General features: G+C 41.9%; 1 protein-coding gene across 9 annotated transcripts in view; it reads right to left on the minus strand.

Annotated features, from left to right (window-relative positions):
- The window catches only part of rxraa (retinoid X receptor, alpha a), a 124,676-nt gene that overhangs the window by 29,760 nt on the left and 70,773 nt on the right, over positions 1-24,143 (minus strand). For 7 of the 9 annotated variants that reach the window (XM_028973466.1, XM_028973459.1, XM_028973461.1 and 4 more), the window contains one exon: positions 8,250-8,488. In XM_028973466.1, coding sequence (XP_028829299.1) covers positions 8,250-8,488 — 239 coding nt within the window. Of the gene's footprint in view, positions 1-259; positions 403-781; positions 844-8,249; positions 8,489-24,143 lie in introns of those variants that run through there. The other 2 variants (XM_028973463.1, XM_028973465.1) reach the window with 2 other exon arrangements.

Here is a 24,143-nt window from a genome sequence, read left to right on the forward strand (position 1 = left end):
ACCCATCAGAAATCGAGAGCTGTCAACAGTTAAGCATAATTACATTACGCCATCATTACATAAAAACATTTGTGCATTTACTGTCAGTGGGACTGATTATAGTTACACAATAAGGTACGACGGTCACCTGCGAAGACTTTACAGAAAAGCATTTAGTACAGACCACAAAGTACAGGACCAAAAAGTACGAAACATCTTGCACATAAAATGTTTCGTGACATGGCCTATAATAACAGGTGGTTTTCTGTGAAGAACCCACGAGTGAGGGATCTTTGAAATTGAATTTCTAAAATTAAACATAGCAGGGCCGATGTCCATCAGCGAGGACGTAACAGGCCCTTGTGCAGAGTACGCAGGTAGCTCAACGAGGCTTCCAGATGAGGTGCACGAATCCATGCAGTTCTGCAAATTAAGAACGTAGGGGGTTTGTGAATGAAGCTGGAGGCATCAGTTAATCAATTAGTCTGGACTTTGGAAACAAATCGTCTTAAAATCACATATACACATACAAATACAATCACACACACACACACACACACATAAAAATATATGTGTGTGTGTGTGTGTGTGTGTATATTTGAGAGAGAGAGATCAGTGTTGTGAAAATATATTGCTGCAGGAAAAAAAAGTATTACTAAAATCAGTAATCTACCTAACCCTAGCCCAGTCTAAAATAAAGTGAGTTTGTTTTAAATTGGGCTAAAATCACGTTTATGTTTATGACCATTAATAACGCCCTCATTGATAACGCATATATGACCCAGCACGGCGATTCTCCTACCGTGAGTCCAGCACCCCTCAGCTCACTGACAGTCTCATCTCTGCAAGATGGGGCTGCTCTCTGTGGACGGCTATTTTCAGTGGACATGCAACTCTATCTGACCAGACGATTCTCCATGCTGCATGCATGCGTGGGGCGTGTGTGTGTGTGTTTTGAGACAGTGTTTAAGAGACCCAGTCCAGTGTCTGTAAATAGAATAATTGACAATACACCCACTGTATGAAATGAAAATACAAAATGTTATAAATATGCAATATATTTATTGAAGAAAGTATAAATTATTGCATGTAATGTCATTATGCTGTATGCTGCTCTAAACAAGCAGTCAATATTGCAATATGCAAACCCGTATTTTATCAGATCATCCTGCAATCAAAAAGAGGATTTCATTTAACTATGGCAGCGGTTTGTGCAGCAGGGAAAACACCGGGGCTCAAGGCCATTGTTTAGCCGGTGGACTCCTGAATGAATTAAGCCCTGAACAGCGAGTGCGAATCAGCACACACTTCAAAATGTACAAGGAGAGAAAAACACTCCAGCCACGAAGCGGCAAAATAAATCCATAGCCACTAAAAGCGTAACCCACAAGTGAACCGCAGAAGTTAAGTGATGGGCCAGGAGAGTCATTAAGCTTTGATGCGCTGCATTCGAGTCGTTAATTTGCGCTTTGGATTAGATAATGAGATAAGAGCGGATGAAAGCGAATTTCGCTCGTCTGCAGAAGAGACCTTTCTGAGCAAACAATACAGACCATTATCACAGGACAAAGACAAACCAGAGCATCCTCCTAGAGACAAAACGGTGCCATCAAAGTACAAGACAGAACTAAAGGGACACTTGGATGGTTGGTGCACTGAATGGGAGTGTCGTACTGGTCAGTGTTAATCTTGACTCTTTTACAAAGATTTAATATTGACATTTAAAGCTGCTCAAGTAGAAAACACATTCTTTGTGTTAGAATTGAGATCATGAATCTGTTTTTGCAAAGGACATAAAATAAAGGCTGTTCTACACTGTGGACACCTTATGAACCTGCAGGGCTAAATTGTGTGCCACATGTTAACACGTGTTCAATTTTTTTAAATCTTATTTACATACTACTTATTTTTTCCGTGACAGTGTCAAACTGATTACAAATCATTTATTATATATTTTGTATGCATTTGATGTGAGTCTTTTCATTGAAATTTCACAACACAAAGTAAAGAATTCTGAACTAGTACTGCTTAACAACAAGTTCTATTAATCATAACCAGAGTGCCTAACTGAAAATATGCAGACTTGTAATTCGTATTAGTGGAATAGTGGTTTTTCTAGCGGGTAAGGAAGCGGACCCGCAACCGAAAGGCTGTGGGTTCAAATCCCGAACCGCCAAGGTGCCACTGAGGTCCCCTCGATGAGCAAAGCACCGTCCCCACACACAGCTCCCTGGGTGCTTGTCATGGCTGCCCACTGCTCACCACGGTTTCCCTTTCACTGTTTAGATGGTACAAGTTGTCGGACATCCAGAATACAGGTGAGAAATGATCACACTTTACAGGCATCGCTGATCCATATCAGCAAATTAAAAATTTAAAGTAATCATCTCTACCTGGAGGCCCAGTCATGGAAGCCGGGAGGAAAAACAGTCTTGCACAAGAATGGAGGCCTCGTTACTCACCGCGCTGAAAGAAAAGTGTTTGTGCAAGACAGTCCTGAAGGAACATAAGGAGCTCATCATGAGCTGTCTCCCGAGGTGGTAAAATATGTCTTTGTGCCCACCCGAGGACCTTTTGACAGCCTTAAAACTCAGAGGCATTTCCTCCGACCAAGCGTGAGGTTTTTCCGTTGCGGGGGAAAGTCAAAGTCACCTGCTCAGACCCACGGGGGAGCCAAAGCCCAGAAACATCCGGGAAACGCTACAGCTGAAGGCAGCGAGAGCCCCGGACAGCTTCATCGAGCTGCTGCCTGAGTGAGGGGGGGCGCAAGGCCGGTGTTGTCGTACGCAGTTTATCGAAAGCGGACACTGAGGATGCCCGACGACAGGAACCGAGCTCAGACGTGTTGGGTCAGATGTGCCAGGACTTTAGCGCCTGGGAGCACAGTGTGAGGCGCGCATCAGATACTCTGGCTGATACTTTTTATGTTTGTGTGTGATGCGTGTTATCCAAAGCAAAGAGTCTCTGGTAGTCCCCTCAGTGTTCAAGTCAGCTCCATTTCATGTACGATTACTCTAAGGTGCGGTAGGAGTAGGATTTTTAGAATACAAAAATAAACTGGATGCACTGGGCAGACCAGGTACTGAGGCAACATCGGATCCCTCGACCTCTCCTGATCAAGGACAACTTACATGTGGAAGACTGATCCGCAAGCCTTCGTACCCTTAATTCGATATGAATGCCGTGAATTCCACGCACACCGCTATGAACATGTGAACGAAATGCTGAAATGTCTTCTTTCCCTCTTTCTCGCCTCGCTAGTGTAGCATTTGACAGACCGGGAGTCTGTTGTGCATATTTGTACTCCATGATGGCTCTCTGGCTTGTTTTCTTTTCATCAAGGCAAATACAGATCGATCTGGAATTTTTCACATTCATTCTACTTTTTTTTAAGGTCGTTTAAAGAGCACCGTTTAAACACCAAATCCATCCAACTATGGATTTGACCAGACCTGCTGAACCTCTAAGCCTGTCATCTGCCTTACCCTCAGACAGACAGAGTCTGTCTCTCTCGCTCTCTCTCTCTCTCTCACACACACACACGGCCATAGCTGAGAAGATGTTAGAAACTTGATCGCTCACTTGGCGTTTTCTTCACTTCTGCCTCTTCCCGAAAAATCTTGGATCACACGTCAACGTGAAGCGAATCACACACATTTTTTGCATTAGGGGGCCCTTTTTTGCTGCCAGAGCTGAGGTCAGAGTTCATGGGTTGTATACTCTGCTCTTTCCACTCATACAGATACACAGCAAAGGGAGAGAATGAGGATTTGTAATGTAATGCTGAGAATAGAATCATTGGGCACCGTTTTCAAATCCTCTACAATAATTAAATACGTAAAACAGGAACGTAAGACAAACTTTAATCATGTTTGTGCATTTTACGTATTAATGTTAAAATGAGGAAGTATTGAGAATGAGAGCTGTCAATCGTAGGACTCTTATAAAAACATCAGGGCTCTGATGTTTTTAATAACTTGAATTATTTTCCAATAATTCAAGAAAATATCAGTATTATATCTGGGCAAAATGCAACACAATCCTGTAATACTTCCCGTATTTCTGCTACATGTAACAAAATCTTCAGAAAAATGAGTTGACCCCATCCATAGGCGTCACAGCCTATGGCGCAGTCAAACACAGAGTAAAAACAAATTCACTACTCGTTTGACACAAACAATGACAACTTTTAATAAGAATTCAGTGCTGATTGTCTGTAGCCTAAACGTTTGCAGCCTGTTACAGACTGGGTTTAGTGAAACGTCACAATTACCCGTCTTCAAATCTTGAGAGCCCTGAAACTCCACAAACGATTATGTTCTGTAGAAGTGGTGGTAGTAGCCTAGTGGGTAACACGTTCAACTGAACAAGAAGACCCAGGTTCAAATCCCACTTACTACCATCGTGTCCCTGAGCAAGACACTTAACCCTGAGTGTCTCCAGGAGGACTCTGTCCCTGTAACTACTGGTTGTAAGTCACTCTGGATAAGGGCGTCTGATAAATGCCGTAAATGTGTTCCCAGTGACAGACCTAATTACACAACTTAGTTTCTCTTCTTCAGTTTCTAAATCTTGAGGATACCTCACCATACACTAGCAAACACACCCCATGCTTAGCATTGCCAGTATGAAAAAAGCCTTCATCAACAGCAGACTGTCATTCATGAAAAAAAAGCAGAGAGGAAGCGAGGGTGGTCGATGGCCACTGATGTTATTAACATCTCACCATTCATTTCGTTCACATGGAGCTGTCGAATCGTTCATTCATTTGGCGTTATAAACACACCAAAATGTCTCACCGCTTATTCATTAACTGTTATTTCTGCGCTGAGCTCTCCCCACTCGATCATTAACTGTTGTTCTCAGTGCACTAGGCTGTCTCACCCACATTCGTTGACTTTTAATAACTACTGGTTTCACCACTAACCTGTTAACTAACTGTCTAACCACCCATCTAACCAACTGTCTAACCAATACAATAGCCTGTCTCACCACCCCCTTAGTCATTCTGTTATTACTGTAACACGCTGCGCTGTGAGGAAGCCATTACTGTGGAATTTACATTGAAGAACAACCCTTACCCTCCTTCATTATAACTCTGATACATGCACATGCTCACATGCCATTGGTGCTCAGGTGTGATGATGTCATAGGTCACCGCTGTGCCCCTCCATCAAAGCTCAGCTTGAACGACAGAGATTTATGACTCCCCCGCTTCTCCTGTAAAGAGACCGCAGATCAGCCGCCCCGCTTATAGCGGTGGATCGAGTTTACAGTGCGGCCCGTCACCTAGACAACAGCCGTCAAACACGAGGATCTGAAGCGCGCCCTGATCTGTCGGGCATTACCAGCTGCAGCGTGGAACCCCGCTGTAAACCCGTTTCCTCTTACACAGAGGCTCACTAAACTACCGCAGCACAAGTGGAAGAGGGGGAGAGGAGAAAGATGGATCTGGCTTTCTCTCCTCTCTAGAGTTCGATTAGTTCCAGTTGCAGTGTAGTAGACACTGTTGTGTGTGTGTGATGTGCATGAATGAAGTCAAAATGTACATGTGAACACTACTTTATGTGTCATGGCATATGTGTGTTGATAAAGGCATGTGTGTGTGGGAGTGGATTTGTGTTGTTACGTATGCGTTTGAATGTTTAGTATGTGAGAGAGAAGTTTGTGAGACTATATGTGTGTGTGTGTGTGTGTGTGTGTGTGAGATAATCCTCTTCATTGCTGTGGCCTGGCTCTCCTTCTGACCGAGCTCCCCGAGAGACGCTACACAGAACATTCCAGAAGGGGGGTGGGCTGCAGGAGGAAGGAATAATACAGGAGAAACCACAGAAAAAGCGAGTGGCCACAGGGAGGAATTTCAAACCCTGAGCGACACCATGTGTGGCCTGGATCGCTTCTTCTGTTCTATTGTTCTGTTCTATTGTTCTCCTCTCTTCTCCCTGACATGAAAACGATTGTGGAAGAATACTAAAAAAACACATACACAGGCAACTCAGCAAATCACACTAACACACACACACTTCATTTATTAGATTTATTACATTCACATGTTACTGTATTCAGGCCTTAAAAGGGGAGAAAGGAACATATATTTTGGATGTAAATAGTTGAATGGTGCAGGTTGAGATGTGTGTTACATGGGGGTTAAACACTGTTTAGTGTAGGTGGTTGGTTAGGCACCGGTGCCCACGAATGAGAGCAGCAAAAAGTGAGTGTGTTGTACTGTTGACTCTGCCTACCAGTTTGAACAAAGAAAATGCTCTTATTGCAGCCAGCATGAGAGCCAAGTGTTTGTCTAGCCTCCGTTTCACCTCCTCAGCATCCATTGTCGCATCTTTCTCATGCAAATGGCAACGCATCACCTGACCACTCATTCACAGCACATGCCTGAGTATGAAATTAGATAGAACTCAGAAATTAAACCTGACCCGAACCCCACCCGACCCAGCTGTAACGTGTGTTGATCACATTGTTGATCATAGCAGGACAAAAAATTGCTGCATACTTATTATAATATTCCACCAATAGTGTGGTCTGTGTCACATTATGACCCTGGTTTTTATTTTACTGATACTTACTATGCCTGACATTTTCAATGTGTACACACAAGCTGATGTGACTAAATTCAGAATTTTTCCATCAACAATTTCAAAGTAGTGTAAATGTCAGAAAAATGTAATTTACTGTTTGTGTGTAGTACTAAATTTTATTCACTTACATTACTTATATCACATGACTTAACAACTGGCAGAAAAAAGGGCAAACAGAACAGATAAAAGATGGGACTGGCAGTTTAAAACTTTGTTCCAATTCCTAAACAATAGACATAATTTCACACGTAACAGAATATGCTGGGTCTCACACACTGCTCTATTTTGGTTTTGGAATCAACAGCAACTGTTGCTAACAATCTGTACAGATTAAAGCAATAGAATAATATATTTTTTTTTAAAGAGCAGAAAATTCGGGGGTCAAGAAAACCCATCTCTCTAGAAAAGGTTCAAAGAGCACCTCTAATTACAGTCTGACAGGACTTCTAGACACAATGTCTTCTTCATGCGATTCTACATTTTTCATTTGTCCTTTAAGCTCTCTGCCGGCAAACACTAGTGAACTTTTAAGGCACAGAACCCCCCCACTCTCTCTTTTTTCGATCTGCATTGAAAGGAAACTGGGACAAGGCAGCCTTTGATGTCTTAATTGTGATCCTTTTTTAACAGCAAAGAAAACTGGGTGTCTATTTATGGAACAAAAGAAAGAGAGGGTGAGCGTGAGATGAGTGTGAAAGAAAGGAAGATATGAAAAGAATGAAGGAGCAAGCAGAATTAACACAGACAGAACACTTGGAGTGCAGTGTCGAGGTGTGTGTGTGTGTGTGTGTATGTGTGCATGTGTTGGCTAAAGTTCATGGTTCATTTTGAGGCCTCCATGCTTCCAGGCACAATTTTTATCCCCGTGACATAAAACATCTTACTAGAGCATATAGTGTTCACCGGAGGGCAGTGTTGTAATCAGTATCCATTAGTGTTTTGCATGTTTAACAGTTATTACATCTGCATGTCAGTGGTGTAATACATGCTTTTGTATCTGTGTTAATCCACTGGCTGGCTTTAACAGAGAGTTAATGACGTGTGAAGGTTCTAATGTGTATTATGTCTGTAAAAGTTACTGGTAGAGCTATGTTTTACCAGTTCCATACATACATACATCTACATGCCTTCTCTGGTCTCACAATTCGATTACGATTTTCAATGGACTGATTATCGATACATCACGATGCATCCCGTCAATTTTCTATACATACATCAGAGGGATGTATGGCCTCCTTCACATGGACATCTGAACCAGGCATTTCATTGAGTCAATTGTGCATGAACAAACCGCTTTTTTGCTCATTGGAGCAAATCAAAGTGTCCGCACGGTGTTCAGCAACAGTGTTCAGCAACTGCGTTCAGTCGGCTGTGTGTTTGAATGGCGTCAATTAAACAACTGCTTAAACAAGCATTAAAGTACTCAAAACGCAGCAAAAATGCGTATGATGTTCAGAGGGTGTTCATTTCAAATCTATGTGGACGAAGCTGAACTCCAAAGTAGATGGTACTCAGATAAGGCAGCCGCAGTCACTAACGGCACTACTTTTTAACTCGAATTTTTATACCACTGACAGAAAATCACTAAGCAACATCATTAAGATATAATCAATATTCAACATTATTCAATATTTCAACACCCCTAACACACACACACACACACACACAAATTATTACCTGTGGGCTGATGCTGGGGCCATAGCCCATCCCTGTGGAACCAATGGCGTGGGAGCCCATCGAAGAGCTGATAACAGAGAAGGGAGAGCCCAGGCCATTCATGGGTGAGCTGAGGGTACTGATGGGGGAGTGTAGAGTTCCTGTTGGCCCCATGGTGGAGGGACTCAGCAGAGCGGGGTGCATCCCTCGGTGGGACGTGGGTGAGCTGAGGGGTGAGGATGTCACTGGGCCTGGTGTATCTGGGGGGACAGGGGACGCATATCAAATGAAACATGTAGTACATAAAATACCCAAACCATTTAGGCTGTGGGTTTCATAATAAGGGTACAATTGTGAAATATTGAACCGTCTGGTCCACTTTGCATGGTCCAATATGCCCTTATGGTTTTGAAATTCTGTTTGAAAATTGTCCAGTAATGTCCAGTGATTAACTCTCCCATTGGAGCTTATAGCTTAACACCAGCCAAGCGTATAATAGCCAGTTGAGCTCAATGAAAGCCCTCCCCACGAGTATATGTCCAATCACAGTTGAATCTCCACCCACTCGCTCCTCTCACACTGTTATAACTGGAGCTGAGCTGGAAGCGCAAATCTCAGAAATAAAATCCTGAAAAAAAAAATAACGAAGCACTAGCAAAGGAGCTGAGGAGCTGAAAAGTCTGAAGAAGCAGAATGGATCAACTAAAAAAAAACGATGTACCCTGGGATATCTGAAGCGTTGCACCCCTAGTTGCTATGTGCATTTAGATGGTGGTAATTCTATAAGTTTGTAGCTACTGATACAGAACCAGTATCAGAATAAATCAGTATCAGAATAAATCAGAATTATCTTCTGCGGTGCAAAATATATCAATCTACAACATCATGAGATTTCATCACACTTAGCATGCCCTTCAGCCAATCGCCATGTGTGGCCAGAATAATAATAAGTATGTTAGGTTGAGTTTAAGCATCATTGATCTAATCACTGTGAAAAGAAAAAAAACATGTTAATCCCAAATATCTCTTACCGGCGGATTAGTTCCCATGATAATCCAAAATCCAAAATACTGCCTCAAAACACTGTAACACAGGCTCCATGGTGCGTGCAACTTCAGCAACTGGACAGTTCATAGCCTTGTCCTCCCTCAGGCCAGACAAGACCCGCGGAGTGTTAAACTACTGTACACTACTCTAAACTGAAGAGAAAGGAGGGACCTCTCTCCATTAAACATTGAGGAAATTATGTGGAGATCGCCAAGAACACAAGTTTCTCAGCGTTCATCTAGAGGAGAACCTTTCCTGGAATCTCTAGCTCAACAGCCACCAGCACAACAGCCAAGAATCCCAGCAGCGTCCCACCACCCATCCTCACCACCTTCTATAGAGGGACCATTGAGAGCATTCTGACCAGCTGTATCATTGTCTGGTTTGGGAACAGCAACGCATCGGATCGCAAAACTGGATACAGCGGATAGCGAGGACAGCTGAGAAGATCATCGGAGTCTCTCTTCCTTCCATAACTCTTCACACCTCTCAGATGCACTCTTCATCCTCCTACCATCCGGAAAAGGGTACCGAAACATTCGGGCCCTCACTGCCAGACTCTGCAACAGCTTCTTTCCACAGGTCATCAGACACCTGAACAATCAGGGACTTTCCTCTTTAGACTCACACACACACACACACACACACACACACACACACACACACACACACTCGCACTACATCAGTTAAATTGAGTAATATTATCTATTATTGCGTTTTACACAGTACTTGTACAGTATTTTTGCACATTTATTATTGCGCATTTCTTTAGTTTAGCATTGTTGTCTACATGTTTTTTGTTAAATGTTGTTCTTGCACTGCCTGTTTCCCCTGTTTGCACTTTATGTAGCTCAGTTTGTCTGTTTCGTGTGTATGTTACTTTGTTTAACCCTTGTGCCCTCTTCCTCAGGACTACCCTCTCCCCCTCTTCATGTACAAAAATGTACAAACTCAAAATCTGCCATAAGATCCTCACATAACATCCACTTTTACTATAATTGTCAGAATTTTAAAACTTTAAATTTCAGATTAATCATTGGAATCACTTATTATTTATTAAAAAGTTATTATTTTCCATATAATAAATAGTAACGGGATGAGGCAATTCGAGTCTTAGACATGTCAAAGATCAGCAGCAAAAATGACTTGATTGCATTAGTATTTTTGTGTTGTGTCAAATAATGACTCTCAACAACATTGTGGGCAAAAATGTACCTGCACCAAAATCTGCCAAAATCTTTTTTTATTTCATATATCACTTAACCAAACTTGAGCAATTTCCAAAATAATCAAACATTCAATAATTTTTGCCCACAAAGGTGTCGTGAGGCATTATTTGACAATACAAAAACACAAGGGTTGTTTTAATGTTACATGTAGCACCAGGCTCTGGTGAAATGTTGTTTCGTTTCACTATGTACTGTCTAACATGCATATAGCTGAAATAACAGTAAAGCTCAACTTCAACTACACCGGTACTTTAGGTCGTGTGTCAGTCTTCTCCTAGTGATCTCCTGTCTTCAGTGTACACAGAGCTTGAAACTATTTACATTTTCATACACATAATAGCAAGCTTTCAGCTGCCACAGATATGAGAGGTGTGTGTTTTTGGGTTGGAGGACAGGACCAACGTCCTGCACATCAACTCTGTCTCTCTTTTCTTCAATCACTGAATGATTGTACAAACAGACACACGTATACAAACCTTAATCTCTGACAGGGAGGGCTTACCTCTGACACAGCTGGACCGGGCTTCAGCACACCCAGAAATGTCTAAAAATACACAGCAGCTCTCAGTGATCTAACAGCGGAGTTACACAACCACCAGGGAGCCAGACACACATTGTCCTGTTTCATAACCAAACACACTCCTGGGCTTTTCTTTCCTTCTGTGTGTGTGGCCAATACCGAACGTTGTGGTATGCCACCCCCAGCTCAAGCCACAAGACACACTCCAGGCATAATGTGAAAAGACAGGGACATTTTTTTCCTGTGGGGGTGTTTCCTATTAGATGTCCAAGTATCTCTATCCCAAGGGGTAATACGCTTCTTAAATGCTGCCTGACTGAATGTCCAAGGACACACACACACACCCCCGCATCCTGAGTCAATGGCTCTTCCTGCACACCCTTTAAAATATTCACTTGTTTCTCACACCCCCACATCCAGAGGTTAACCCTCTCGTCACTGCCGGCCCGTGCGATAGTAAAATTGCCTCCCATCACTTTATTCCTCCTCTGTGTGCTCTTTCCTTTGCTCCCAGGCCTCTGATGTAGAGCACATCTGTGAAGTTGCCAAAAAACATTATGGAGAGGAAGCCCATTCATCAGAGCCACGTTTCTCAAGCACGCAGGGATGATGCAGCCTGACAGCACAAAAAGGCAGCGTGATGAATAAACACAAGGCCTGCTGCCAGCTACGGCCCTTTAATACTGTACCCGCTCGACTCAACTACACTGTCTGTCAGGGTTCAATACACAACATCAAAGTAAAGCAAGGAGAGCGCTCAAAGAAAATCCATGGGAAACATTTTGGATGCCCCAATACCAGGGTTAAATTCTTTACTTTACTTAACTTTACTTTGTTTTACTTTACTTTATTGTACTTGGCAGATGCTTATACTTACGACTTACAAGGAGATACATGCTGGTACCCATCCTTTAAGTTCTCACCACTAGTCAATGCTCATAGAGATGTAGATTTGTTTTTGAGAAGGATTGATTGACGGTCATCAGAGGCTCTTCATGAGTGCCTCCTGTTTAGTGTTGTTTTCATCAACAAAATTTAGGAAAAAATGCCTTCACCAACGAACCTTAATGTTGTGACAAAAATGAGACGAGATGCAAATGCCGGTCATGTGATCTGTATCTATATAAATATCTATAAAAAATATATCATGTAATATTAGTGCCAAATAAAATTAGAGTAAATGTGATTTGCAAAATATACACTTCATTTTCATTGACGAAAATCAGAAAAGAAGTTATTTCCTTTGGTTTAATCGCATTATTATTGTTTGTATTATTGTCTATTATTGTCTCCCATTTGGTTACACAGATGATGTCATTTCATTCTCGTTCACACATTATTAATTATTTTATTATTCGTGCATAATTATTCATGATTAAAATGAGACCAAAATGCTCAGCCATTTTGTTGACTGAAACTGGACTACACTAAAATGAGTATGGACATGAATAAGACTAATAAAAACTAAAATGACTAATAAAGACTAAACTGAACTAAAACGATGCAAAGACTAGTCTATAACTAAAATTAAAACAGGCTGCCAAAAACAACTATACTCCAGTGCGTTCGTCTAGGCTGTTGGCTTGTTAAGTGTGGCTTTTAGAAATGTGTGGCTGTACTGCATTGGTGTGAGGCTAGCGGGGCATGACATATCGGCCAAAAATTCGGAACAAAACCCAATGGGCATGTCCTGTCTATATTTATATGAACGTTTTGATATGAAATCAGGCCTCTAAAGTTATGGAGGTCGTCATTGTGAGGTTACAAACATGATTCCAATTTTATGCAGCCTGTGATGCAGTGGATTTAGCCAAATTTTGTGTGACACAAATTCTATCAGGTCACATCTGTGTATTCTTTTACTGTCTTGACATTATGCCACATTGAAGTAGCTTGTCATATTACACAGTGTGAAAACATCCATTGTTTTATTCCATTTCCTTTTACCTTTAAACATTGTAAATCTGCTTGATAAGAAGTTAAAATGCACACACACACACACACACACACACACACACACACACACACACACACACACACACACACCAGTTGACAATATAAACTGCTCACCCCTAATGAGCCAGGTTTTTGCTTTTGACATCAAATGGCAAATGATCACTGGGTGCGGGATGTGCTTTGATCTTATAGCTCCACCCCTGCTGCAGACTACTGATTGCTCAGGGAGAATCGACACACACACACACACACACACACACACCAGCTTGCCTGAGCTGTGAGAAAGCAGAATGTGAATCTGACCTGGAATCTCAAGTGTTAAATTCTGCGTGCCTTTTTGAGAGTGTAAGCCTTTGTGTGTAATAATAAACCCTGTATAGATGTGTGTCTATACACAGCTTCAGTTTTGGCCACTGCACCATTTCAGTTTTGAGCTTTGTCCACCACACAAACCTGCACCTGCGTGATTCACATACACATATGTTTGGAATCCGTTAGGAATTTTCAGTTTTTCAAATGTATTTGGCTTTTCTTATATTAAAGACAGAACTGCTTTATTCATTGTGTGATTATATGCATGCCAGTGTGTTCGTTTTTTATGGATTTGTTGATGTGTCATATGACAAATGTTCGTGCATATATTTGCTGTGTTTGTGACTGTGTGTGCATTAGGATACATGAGGGAGCTGCTCCGGTGGAATCTCTCAGACAGGAAAGTGGGTTAAAGTTTTAGAGCCTTCCTGACTCCAGGGACTGCCTGCTGACGCAATGTGTGTGTGTGTTTGTGTGTGTGTGTGTGTTTCTGCCTGCATTTCAGCTGGCGAATATGCTTCTGTGCTTGTTATGTGGACATATTTCCATAATTAGTGCATCTGTGAGCAGTATATCTACTGAATTTGTTGCTACTTTTGTGTCTCTAGCCTACCAGGTTTGACAGGTGGATCTGACTGAGGGGGCTGCAGTTCTTCCACGCGGAGCTGCTGTTCTCCCGGGAAGGCAGAGCTTAAGGACTCGGGGTGCCAGACAGCGCTCCACTTCCAAACTGTGACAGAGCGGAGGTTTGGTGTGTGCACATCTAAAGAGTGTGTGTGTGTGTGTGTGTGTGTGTGTATAATTTTTACAATGATATCCATAATGTAATGGACATGCTGACATCATTCTTTCATTTTTTGCAAAGTCCAGTACAGTCCAGTACAAGCAAAAACAAAGAAACAACACACCAAAAAATAACAACGCTTCAGTTAAAACTGGAATAATTAATAAATAAGAAGACACCAGACTTTTCAGCGTCATTCTGTCTATCTACAGTTAATATTGGTTTAGGAGCATATGAATGAAAGATCAGAGAACCTAGCATAATTAAAACAGAACACATACATACAAATATATATGAATATTTGAATAGAGCCCCAACATGAATCTTTTGCCACCATAAACCAAAAGCAAATCTTTAAATTAACCAAAAGCAAACCATTAAACCAAAAGCAAATCTTTAAATGAATTGAAAGTGTATCTTGAGGACCAGCACTTTCTTGTTTTTGTGGGGACACACACACAAAAAAACACACTTTTTGAGGACCACACACAGTACTGGGATGCTGCCAAACCTGAGCACAGCATGACTAATATCTGTGCCTGAGAACCAACCATTATCAAATGTCACAGTAGACATTGTTGCCACTGTCCCTGTCACTGCCCCGTGACCCTGGTATAACAAAACATTTAATTCAACAGACCAGTTGCTCATCAATCTGCAGAGGATTTCATGTTCCTTCGATTGTCTAGCTCTCTTTGGCCAATAGTGGATAGGCAGACAGTGTTGAAGCACTGCAGAGTGGAGGTGTGTGGGTGGGTATTTTTCTGAATGATTTTGTGTGTGTAACAAGATCCATATCAACTTGCATACATGAAAGGAACAGAAAATAGTTCTAACCTGAGATGAAAAAAGAGGGGCCACCCATAGAACACAGGATGAGGTAAACTACTACACACACACACACACACACACACACACACATCCATGATAAAAAAAAAAAAGGTTCAACATGTTCAAATAATGAGATACACATACACATCTACAACATGACGATGTGTGTGTTTGTGTGTTTTGGTGGGGCAGGGGTCAGTGGAATGGTGCTGCAGGCTTCTACTCCCTCATTAAACTGTCCTCTCAGGTGATAAGAGACCTGTCTCTGAGCCAAACACACACACATCATCATCATCATCCTCGGAAAAACAGAATCCAGTCATTTGAAAATCCCACACAAATATACAGAACATTTACAGCTCTGTCCCACATACATGTAATATTGTGTCCTGACTGAATCCTCAAATGAAATGTATCATGTATAGTTCCATTTAATTTAATTCTGCTAAACTATTTAAACAATTCATTTCAATTTAGCAAAACAGTGTAATGCAATTCTACTTGAATTGCTTTTTAGTTCCTCATCCTGCTCAGCTATACAAATTCCCTGGCTTAAAAAAGGACTTACATACAGTATTCAAAATATATTCTTGTAAATACGCATTGGACACACAAAGCAAACACACAGACACACCACACTTGCACCATTTATCTAAAACTAAAATGATTAATTGCTGATAATCTGTCTGCATTTTTGGTTTGGTGAGCATAAGAGGTCTTACGAGCATAGAGAATGGCGGGAAGTAGAGGACAAAGGGAGGAGATGGGACCCTGTGTTAAACTAAGACATCCAGAGTGAGGAAGTAGAGTGTGTGAGAACTGTCAAACTTTTGCCATTTTGCATAGTGATAGAAATAATGACAACTGGATGCAAAGTTACTTCCTCCTCTCCAAGATAAAGAACAGCCAGTGAGCAGTCGTTTCCTCTGTAAAACCAAAGAGGCATCCATGATATTACATCCACACAAGAACGCTTTCCTGAAATGTTGCCATCCATACGGAGACCCACAGAATGGCCCCCTCCACACCTGTAAGTGCATCTTCTCCTGCATGGGGACAACGTCGTTGTCCTCCAGCCTTGTTTTTTATTAGAAATGTGCATCGTAGTTACTTTATGAGGTTCCGCATTCGTTTTTTTTTTCCCTGCCATTTCACACAACCCGGGAAAAAGTTCATTGTGACACAGTGAGCTTGGACTGACAATATTCTGAATGAAACATGCTTTATTTTCCTTATGACAGATTGTGTGTGAGACTTCAGCTCAGCAGCGGCCAAATAGAAAACCAATCGGTTCCCAATCACGCTGGCATGATACTAGGGGCAGCATGGGCGCAAAAAAAGAGGCGAAGATGGCAGTGATGCCGCTCTGGGCAACCGCCCATGTCACCCATTTTTCAAGGTTATGGGTTGGAGGGTGGGCTGATACGTCAGCGTTTTCCCAAAAAAAGACAATTTGCTGTCCCCATGAAATCACCCGTTTTAGAAAATAACTGTTCTGGGTCCCCTGAAAAGTTGTCTCTGTGTGGACGTGAGGCCAAATCTGATAGAAATGTTCCCGTTTTAGAGAAAAAAAAAATTTCTTAGTGAATTCCCTATACAATTTGTCTATTACAGCACCATGAATGTTAATATACACATTCACAAAGCGCACGTTATTATCTTAGGTTCGGCCAAAGATATAGGAATAAATGTGAGTGTCTCTGTGCGTTTCTGTGTGAATGACCGGGTCTCTGAGCAGGACAGTTAATACATCCCAGACACCCTAATTGATGTAACACCACCAGACAGAGTCCAATTAGAGTGAGACGGAGAAGGCTGATAGGCTGAGATAAGCTGAGGACGTTTACAAAAAGATGAGTGTTGAGCTGATTTGAAACACTTTATAAACACGACCAGCCCATGATAACGGCACAGTGAGGAATTCACACATTTCCTGCTTGCGGCTGTTACTTGTGTGTGTGTGTGTGTGTGTGTGTGTGTACAGGTTACAGTTGACCAAAGTGTTTCATGCACCCATGGCCAGTGCAGTTCTGCACAGTGTATGTGTGTGTAAATGGCATGAGGGTGTGAAAGAGTTTGTGCGAAAATAGAAGCCGTGAGTGTGTATTTGCGACTAATGTGTTAATGAGCTGACGTCTGTCGCTGAACAGTGTATTCCTGTCGATGCATATGTGTGTGTGTGCAAGAGACAGCACATACTGTAAGTTTGGCCCTTGACCAAGGCAGATGTTCCTGCGCTTCAGCCTGCATATACCCATATAGGGTCATTTTAGGGAATATTATTTTGCACCCCAAAAAGTATAAATTTCTCCACTGCACAAAGTCAGATCTGTTTACACACACACACACACACACATAAGTATTTCTTTCTTGAGCCACAAAGCACTGACCACATCAGTCGAAGTTTTCCCCTTAATTAATGACTAGTTTTTATTTCCTCTGAGATTACGGGGAATGAAAAAATGAATAGTGACGGGATCTGATCACACACACCAGCTCAAGCACATGCAACACACACACACACACACACCCCTCCCCGGAAAGAGAGGGGCGTCTATGGGAAAATCTGTGTGTACGTGCAGCAGGAAGACACTAAGCAGGCCAAATGGCAGTGAGAGTGTTTGTGTGTCAACAGTAGGGAAAAATGCAAGTGTGTGTGTGTTTACGCATGTGTATAAACTAAAACTAAATTAGCTATTAAAGTGACTGTGTGTGTGTGTGTGAGTGTTGAACTGGTTATCAACACCATGATCACGTCCTGTTTACTAATGAATTAAATACAGCAATTACGTTTTAATGCATTAAATACAGTAATTATTTTTTATTAATAAAGTAACTACATGGAATACAGGCATGGAATGCATCTAGACACACCAGAGGTCTCAAAGGCTTATTAATGACTGTGTTACACATTTTGTAATACAACTTTTGAGCTTGCTGTAAATGAAGAATGTTACAATTAATACATCATGTGCTTCTTCTCAGTAGTTGCCCTAATGCTGCAGACAGAGTGAGACAAGACCATTCAGTGTGGTAGTAGTAGGTGACACACCTGCCTATAAACCAGACAAACACAAAGTCACAGGTTCAAACCCCACTTACTACCATTGTGTCCCTGAGCAAGACACTTAACCCTGAGTGACCTACTGATTACGGGTCCGTTTCTTTACCCGCTATGCCATCACTTCCTCACAACTAAGTCTTAACCAAGCCTTCACAATGTGGGCATGAAGTTGCAAGAATTAAAAAATGCTTTGCAGCTGGCTGCCTTAAATTTTTAAGATTTCCCAACACATGACACAAAGCAAACACACAGACACAATACACTGGCACCATTTCAGAAAGTGTGGGGTTCATATTTATCTTAGTAAGGACCATAAGGCCTCACAAATGTAGGAATGGATCATGCAATTTCAGTGGGGGCATTTATCTAATACCCTAAAACATCTGAGAGATGGTGTGCATAAGAGGTTGTCTTAAATTTTTAAGTTTTCCCAACTTAAAATTTTTTTACAGTGTACTGATTGTAAGTTGCTCTGGTTAAGGGCGTCGGCTAAGTGCCATAAATGTGAATTTAAACTGCCAAACAACACCCAACCCTGACTGTAGTACAACGTACCTTAATTTTACAAAATCCTGAACCTAAATTGAAACCATGGCTTTAATCTACACTGTACATGGTCTTGGTCTCCAAAATCCTAACACTAACATCCTCAGGGTAAAAGTAATAACACTGCAAGAAGGCTTCTGATCTGAGCTGAAGGAAACCAGATGCTCTCCTGTAAAATAACAAGTGGAGCTGAAAGACAGATCCTCCGTTCACACTCAGAGAGCTGCTCGTTTACTACTCCCTCACTGTCAGGCTGTTGTGTGGGAATGGGATCCAAAAACGGGCGGCGCTCGTGTCGTTCATCCATCGCCTGCTGATCAGTGATCAGTCGTTTTCCAACATGGCAGTGGGAACTGGAACCGCTGCATTGTCATGATGTCAACAACCTTTGTTGACACCTTTTCAACACATCATTACACACACACACATGCACACGGCCTAAACATATTCAACGGGGGCAGTGGTGGTCTAGCGGTTAAGGAAGTGGCCCCGTAATCAGAAGGTTCGAATCCTGACCTGCTCTCCGTGTGCCTCTCATGGCTGCCCACTGCTCACTCAGGGTGATGGGTCAAATGCAGAGGACACATTTCACTGTGTGCACCGTGTGCTGTGCATCACAATGACAATCACTTCACTTTAATCAGGACATTTATGAGCACTCCTAAGACTTTTGTAGCCTGATAAACCTCAATAAAACAAACACACATCCTTCAGATGACAGACAGAGTTGTGTGTGAGGGGTCTGCTTAATTTTAAAATGAAGCAGTAATACATTCTTCAGTGACGCACACTGCAGTCTCTTTGCTCTAATTTATGATTTTAACATGAAACACCTCTCAAGTGGCTGCACCGTAAGTCACATTTCCACCTCAGCTGAGAACAATGACTCTTCAGAGCTGCTGCTGTACACACACACACACACACACACACACACACACACACACACACAGTGTCCAAAGAGATATAATTTATAACTGTCCCAGAAATATAGTAAAACAAACATACATCCATTTAAAAGCTATTTGTGCTCTATCAGAACCATATACAACGCCCCTACACACATGCCACACACAGCGTCCTGGCGGATTGTCCAAGAAGCAAACTCACAAACAACTAGGGTGTTTTGACTGGCAGATACTGAGTCTTTCTGATTGGCTCCAAAATATATGCCCATGTACGAGGAGGCCTATGATTGGCTAGAGAAGGGAACTGGTCAACAGCTGGCTGACCTGCTGACTTGTGTCTGTGTTTGTGTGTGTGTGTGTGTGTGTGTGTGTTGGGGGAGGTTAGTGCTGAGGTGGCAATTTTCTGAGCTGCTTACAATCAATTTGGTACCTGCTGGACCACCTGGACTACTAGCATATGCAAACCCACACACACACACACACACACACACACAGCCAGAACAATCAGCGCGCAGTGAACACATAAACACAAATAGACATACATGTACAATGTAAACATCTCCCATTACATGTACAAACACGTAGATAATACAGACAGAATTCACCCACACACACTCAGACACATACTGTGTGCACACACACACAAACCTGCTGAACTCTATGGTTTTGCATGTCAGTTGGCTGTACCCCAAAGCACACAGCAGAATCAGCCTGGGTTTATGCACACAGACACACACAGCCACACACAGGGTATTTCCGATGAAAAGTCATGGGACCGTGTATGACAATCAGACAGCTGATTAAAGCGATGTGATCCTCATGAGTGCAAAGCTCAAAGGCAAAGTTATTTTCTCTCTCCCTTCCATTCCATCTGAATCTGAGCTTAGAAGTCCTGCTAACATCACATCCCTGGTTGTAACACATTTAACACACATTTTATTTCTACATTTGTAGCTAGCACAAAAAGTACAGTACTATGAGTAAACAAACACATAACCATGGTAAGGGCGTCGTGTCAGACTAGCCTCCAGTGAGATTCTGCCCATACAAACATATGTGTAGACAACACAGGAAAAATTGACCCAAGGCATAACCCCACAATGGCTTCAGTGATGTAAAGAGGTTGAAAAATGTTTACACACTCACACACACACACACTACACTGTAACATTGACATTCTACTAAATACTGTGTCAGTGCAGTATCCATAGCCACTACCCTGTCATGTTTGTGTCTTATGTTCTCTTTGATCATAAATATTTGCTTGCATTTGGACTTTTTTTTAAATCTAGCCCTGTTCCCCATTTATTCTATTGTATAACTTATCTTTAAGTATGCACAGCCTGGTTCTGGATTCATCTCACTGTGTGTTGTACTGCTGGAACTATGCACGTAAATAAATAAAAGTAAAATAAAACTAAAACTAAAAACTAAAATAAAATAAAATGAATACAACTCTGGAAGGTTCCAACTCTCCCAAACACATTCAGCACATAGACTTTGGTGTATGATGCACACAACATGGCAGGACAATGCCAGCACACACTCTGACAGTGTCACATCAGGACACAATCACATTAGGAGCCCTAAACTCAAAAAGATCAATCTATTCAGCTACTACCACTGAGAAGAACATCAGAAACATCAGCCTGTGCTCTCAACAAACCCACAATGGTTCTCACATAACCACCCACATCCTAAAGTAATGGATGTGTGATTTTTTCTTGGAGGAAGAATGTCCATATCTTACATCACCTTGAATTACTACGTGGAAGAGGAGAAGAGTGGTAAGGGTTAGAGATAACAAGGGAATGACAGAGAGATCAGAGGTTAAAGGTCACATGTTCAAAAGGTAAATGCTAAATCCCTTACACTAGATGGCTGAAGGTCAAGGTCTTTGTAATCAGTGCAATGACCAACTTCAAAGACCAACTTATTAACCTAACTATAAAAATCGTGAGCTGATCACATAACCTTTGACTCACTGTGACCTATAACCTCCCTGATGACCCCAAGCAAAAACAAAATAAGAAAAGTTGCAGAAGAATTCAGCAAAATTCAGAATTCCTCTTACACAAACAAATCAGTTGTTCTTAACATTAAAAAATCTATTTTTTAGTTTTTTTCCCCAGTAAAAACGATGCTCAGCCTCAACAGTAGGTAAAGGCAAAGTAAGCAATTCCCAAGTAGGAATCATGTACAACATATACAGTTTTACTACACTGCTCAAAAAATAAAGGAAACACAAAAATAATACCTCCTACAGTACGGGCCAAATGTTTGAACATACCTTCTCATTCAATGTGTTTCCTTTATTTTCATGACCATTTACATTAGTAGGTTCTCACTGAAGACATCAAAACTATGAATTTTTACATTTACATTTACAGCATTTATCAGACGCTCTTATCCAGAGCGACTTACAATCAGTAGTTACAGGGACAGTCCCCCCCTGGAGCAACTTAGGTTTAAGTGTCTTGCTCAGGGACACAATGGTAGTAAGTGGGATTTGAACCCGGGTCTTCCGGTTCACAGGTGAGTGTGTTACCCACTAGGCTACTACCACCCACCCATGAATGAACACATGTGGAGTTATGTACCAGTGTATATCAGCTAAGCTCAGTAGGAAATCAGATATTTTGGTTATATTTTTTATAGAACATGTGTGTGGATCAGCCATCTATGAGATCAGGTGCGAGCGATTTCCTCCTGGCGAGTCCCTGAATTCCCTACAGCGGTCCCAATCAGTGCACAGCTGGTGTTCACTTCAAAAACCAAACCTGCAAAGCAGGCCACATTTCATCATGTAGCTACTCCCATATCGGGGGGGGGGGTCCAAACAACTGAGAATGCAGTGACGGTACACTAAAACAAATGTTCCACTGTGATGGTTGATAATTGTTGACATGAATCCCAAAGCAATATAACCAGATATTCTAGCATCAGATTTCAATGATAAATTCTCATATTTGCCATATAAATGTATCATTCTGGAAGTGGTTTTCAGCCATGTTTTGGCAAATGTCATCATAATTCAAACAGATATCTCTCAGTTGTTGTTAAATCCTTCAGTGCAGAAGGTGCTCTCTAACACACCTATGAACCAGAAGACCACAAAGTGACAGGTACAAACCCACTTACTACCATTGAGTCTCTGAGCAAGACACTTAACCCTGAGTGTCTCCAGGGGGGACTGTCCCTGATTGTAAGTTGCTCTGAATAAAGGCGTTTGATAAATGCGTTAATGTAAACGTATGTAAATATCTAACATGTTCAACATACTTATAAACCCTCTATTAGTAATGACCTTAAAAATGAATAGATCTCCCTAAATTCAACATATTACTCCTTAAGCGTGTGTCCACTGGCTGAAAAAACACCTTCTGCAATTCATAAACCAGGTGACTGGCCATTAGTGGTATGATTATCATCTTTTCTTGAATGAAAAGGAAATTATGATTAGGCATAAAATCATTTCTGTGAAGTTGTGTAACTTTTGAACAGCTAGGTGTGTCCATGCATTGTGGGTTTGTGTGAAGGTGTATGTGTCTCTGTTTCCTCTCTAATCTATGATCTTTCCTCTCCTCTCTGCATCAACAGGAAGTTGAAGGCTCGTTCTTCCTGAACTGAGCCACTGACCAACCTGCATTCCTACACACACACACACACACACACACACACACACACACACACACACATACGCATAAAGGCAGTGTGTATCCGCTCATTGCTTAGTTGCACATGCATAACTTGCATGTAAAGTCAGCTATGACACTAAGCATTTAAGGTCCAACATCCAACAACCTACTAGGGTCTTCACACAAAACAGTCTCACTATCTTCAAACGCTGGTTGATGCTGTTGGATTATTATATTGGTTTGTTTGAAAATGAAATATTTTTAAATGTCTATGGCAGTGATAACATCACTGTGGGGAAGTGGTGGCCTAGCGGTTAAGGGGCAGTGGTGGCCTAGCGGTTAAGGAAGCGGCCCCGTAATCAGAAGGTTGCCGGTTCGAATCCCGATCCGCCAAGGTACCACTGAGGTGCCACTGAGCAAAGCACCGTCCCCTCACACTGCTCCCCGGGCGCCGGTCATGGCTGCCCACTGCTCACTCAGGGTGATGGGTTAAATGCAGAGGACAAATTTCACTGTGTGCACCGTGTGCTGTGCTGCTGTGTATCACATGTGACAATCACTTCACTTTTTTTTTTTTTTTTTTAGCGGGAAAGGAAGCGGACCAGTAATTGGAAAGTTGCCGGTTTAAATCCTGAACCGTCAAGGTGCCACTGAGGTACCGCTGAGCAAAGCACCGTCCCCACACACTGCTCCCCGGTGCCTGTCATGGCTGCCCACTGCTCACCAAGGGTGATGGTTAAAAGCAGAGGACAGTTTGTTGTGTCAACGTGTGCTGTGCTGCTGTGTTACTTTCAAGAGTAATCAAAAGCCATATAGTTCCATGATCTACAGCTGGATCTATGATCTATGTTTATATCTATGATCCAGCTGTTGGTGTGGTTGCTAAGCGACATCGTTTTGACAGAGACTTGTCACATTACATGCTATCCATAAACAAAGTCATTAGAAATTCTATTCTAACGGATGCGTCAGAATGTTACTATCATAAAACCCTGGCACCACAGTGTAACAGCTAATGGCGTTCCATCAATAATTCACTCCTCCTTCCAACAAGGAAATCTATCTATTATAGATTCTTATGGA

The sequence above is a fragment of the Denticeps clupeoides genome, chromosome 3 (genome assembly GCF_900700375.1).
Source record: "Denticeps clupeoides chromosome 3, fDenClu1.1, whole genome shotgun sequence".
Classification (NCBI taxonomy): domain Eukaryota; kingdom Metazoa; phylum Chordata; class Actinopteri; order Clupeiformes; family Denticipitidae; genus Denticeps; species Denticeps clupeoides.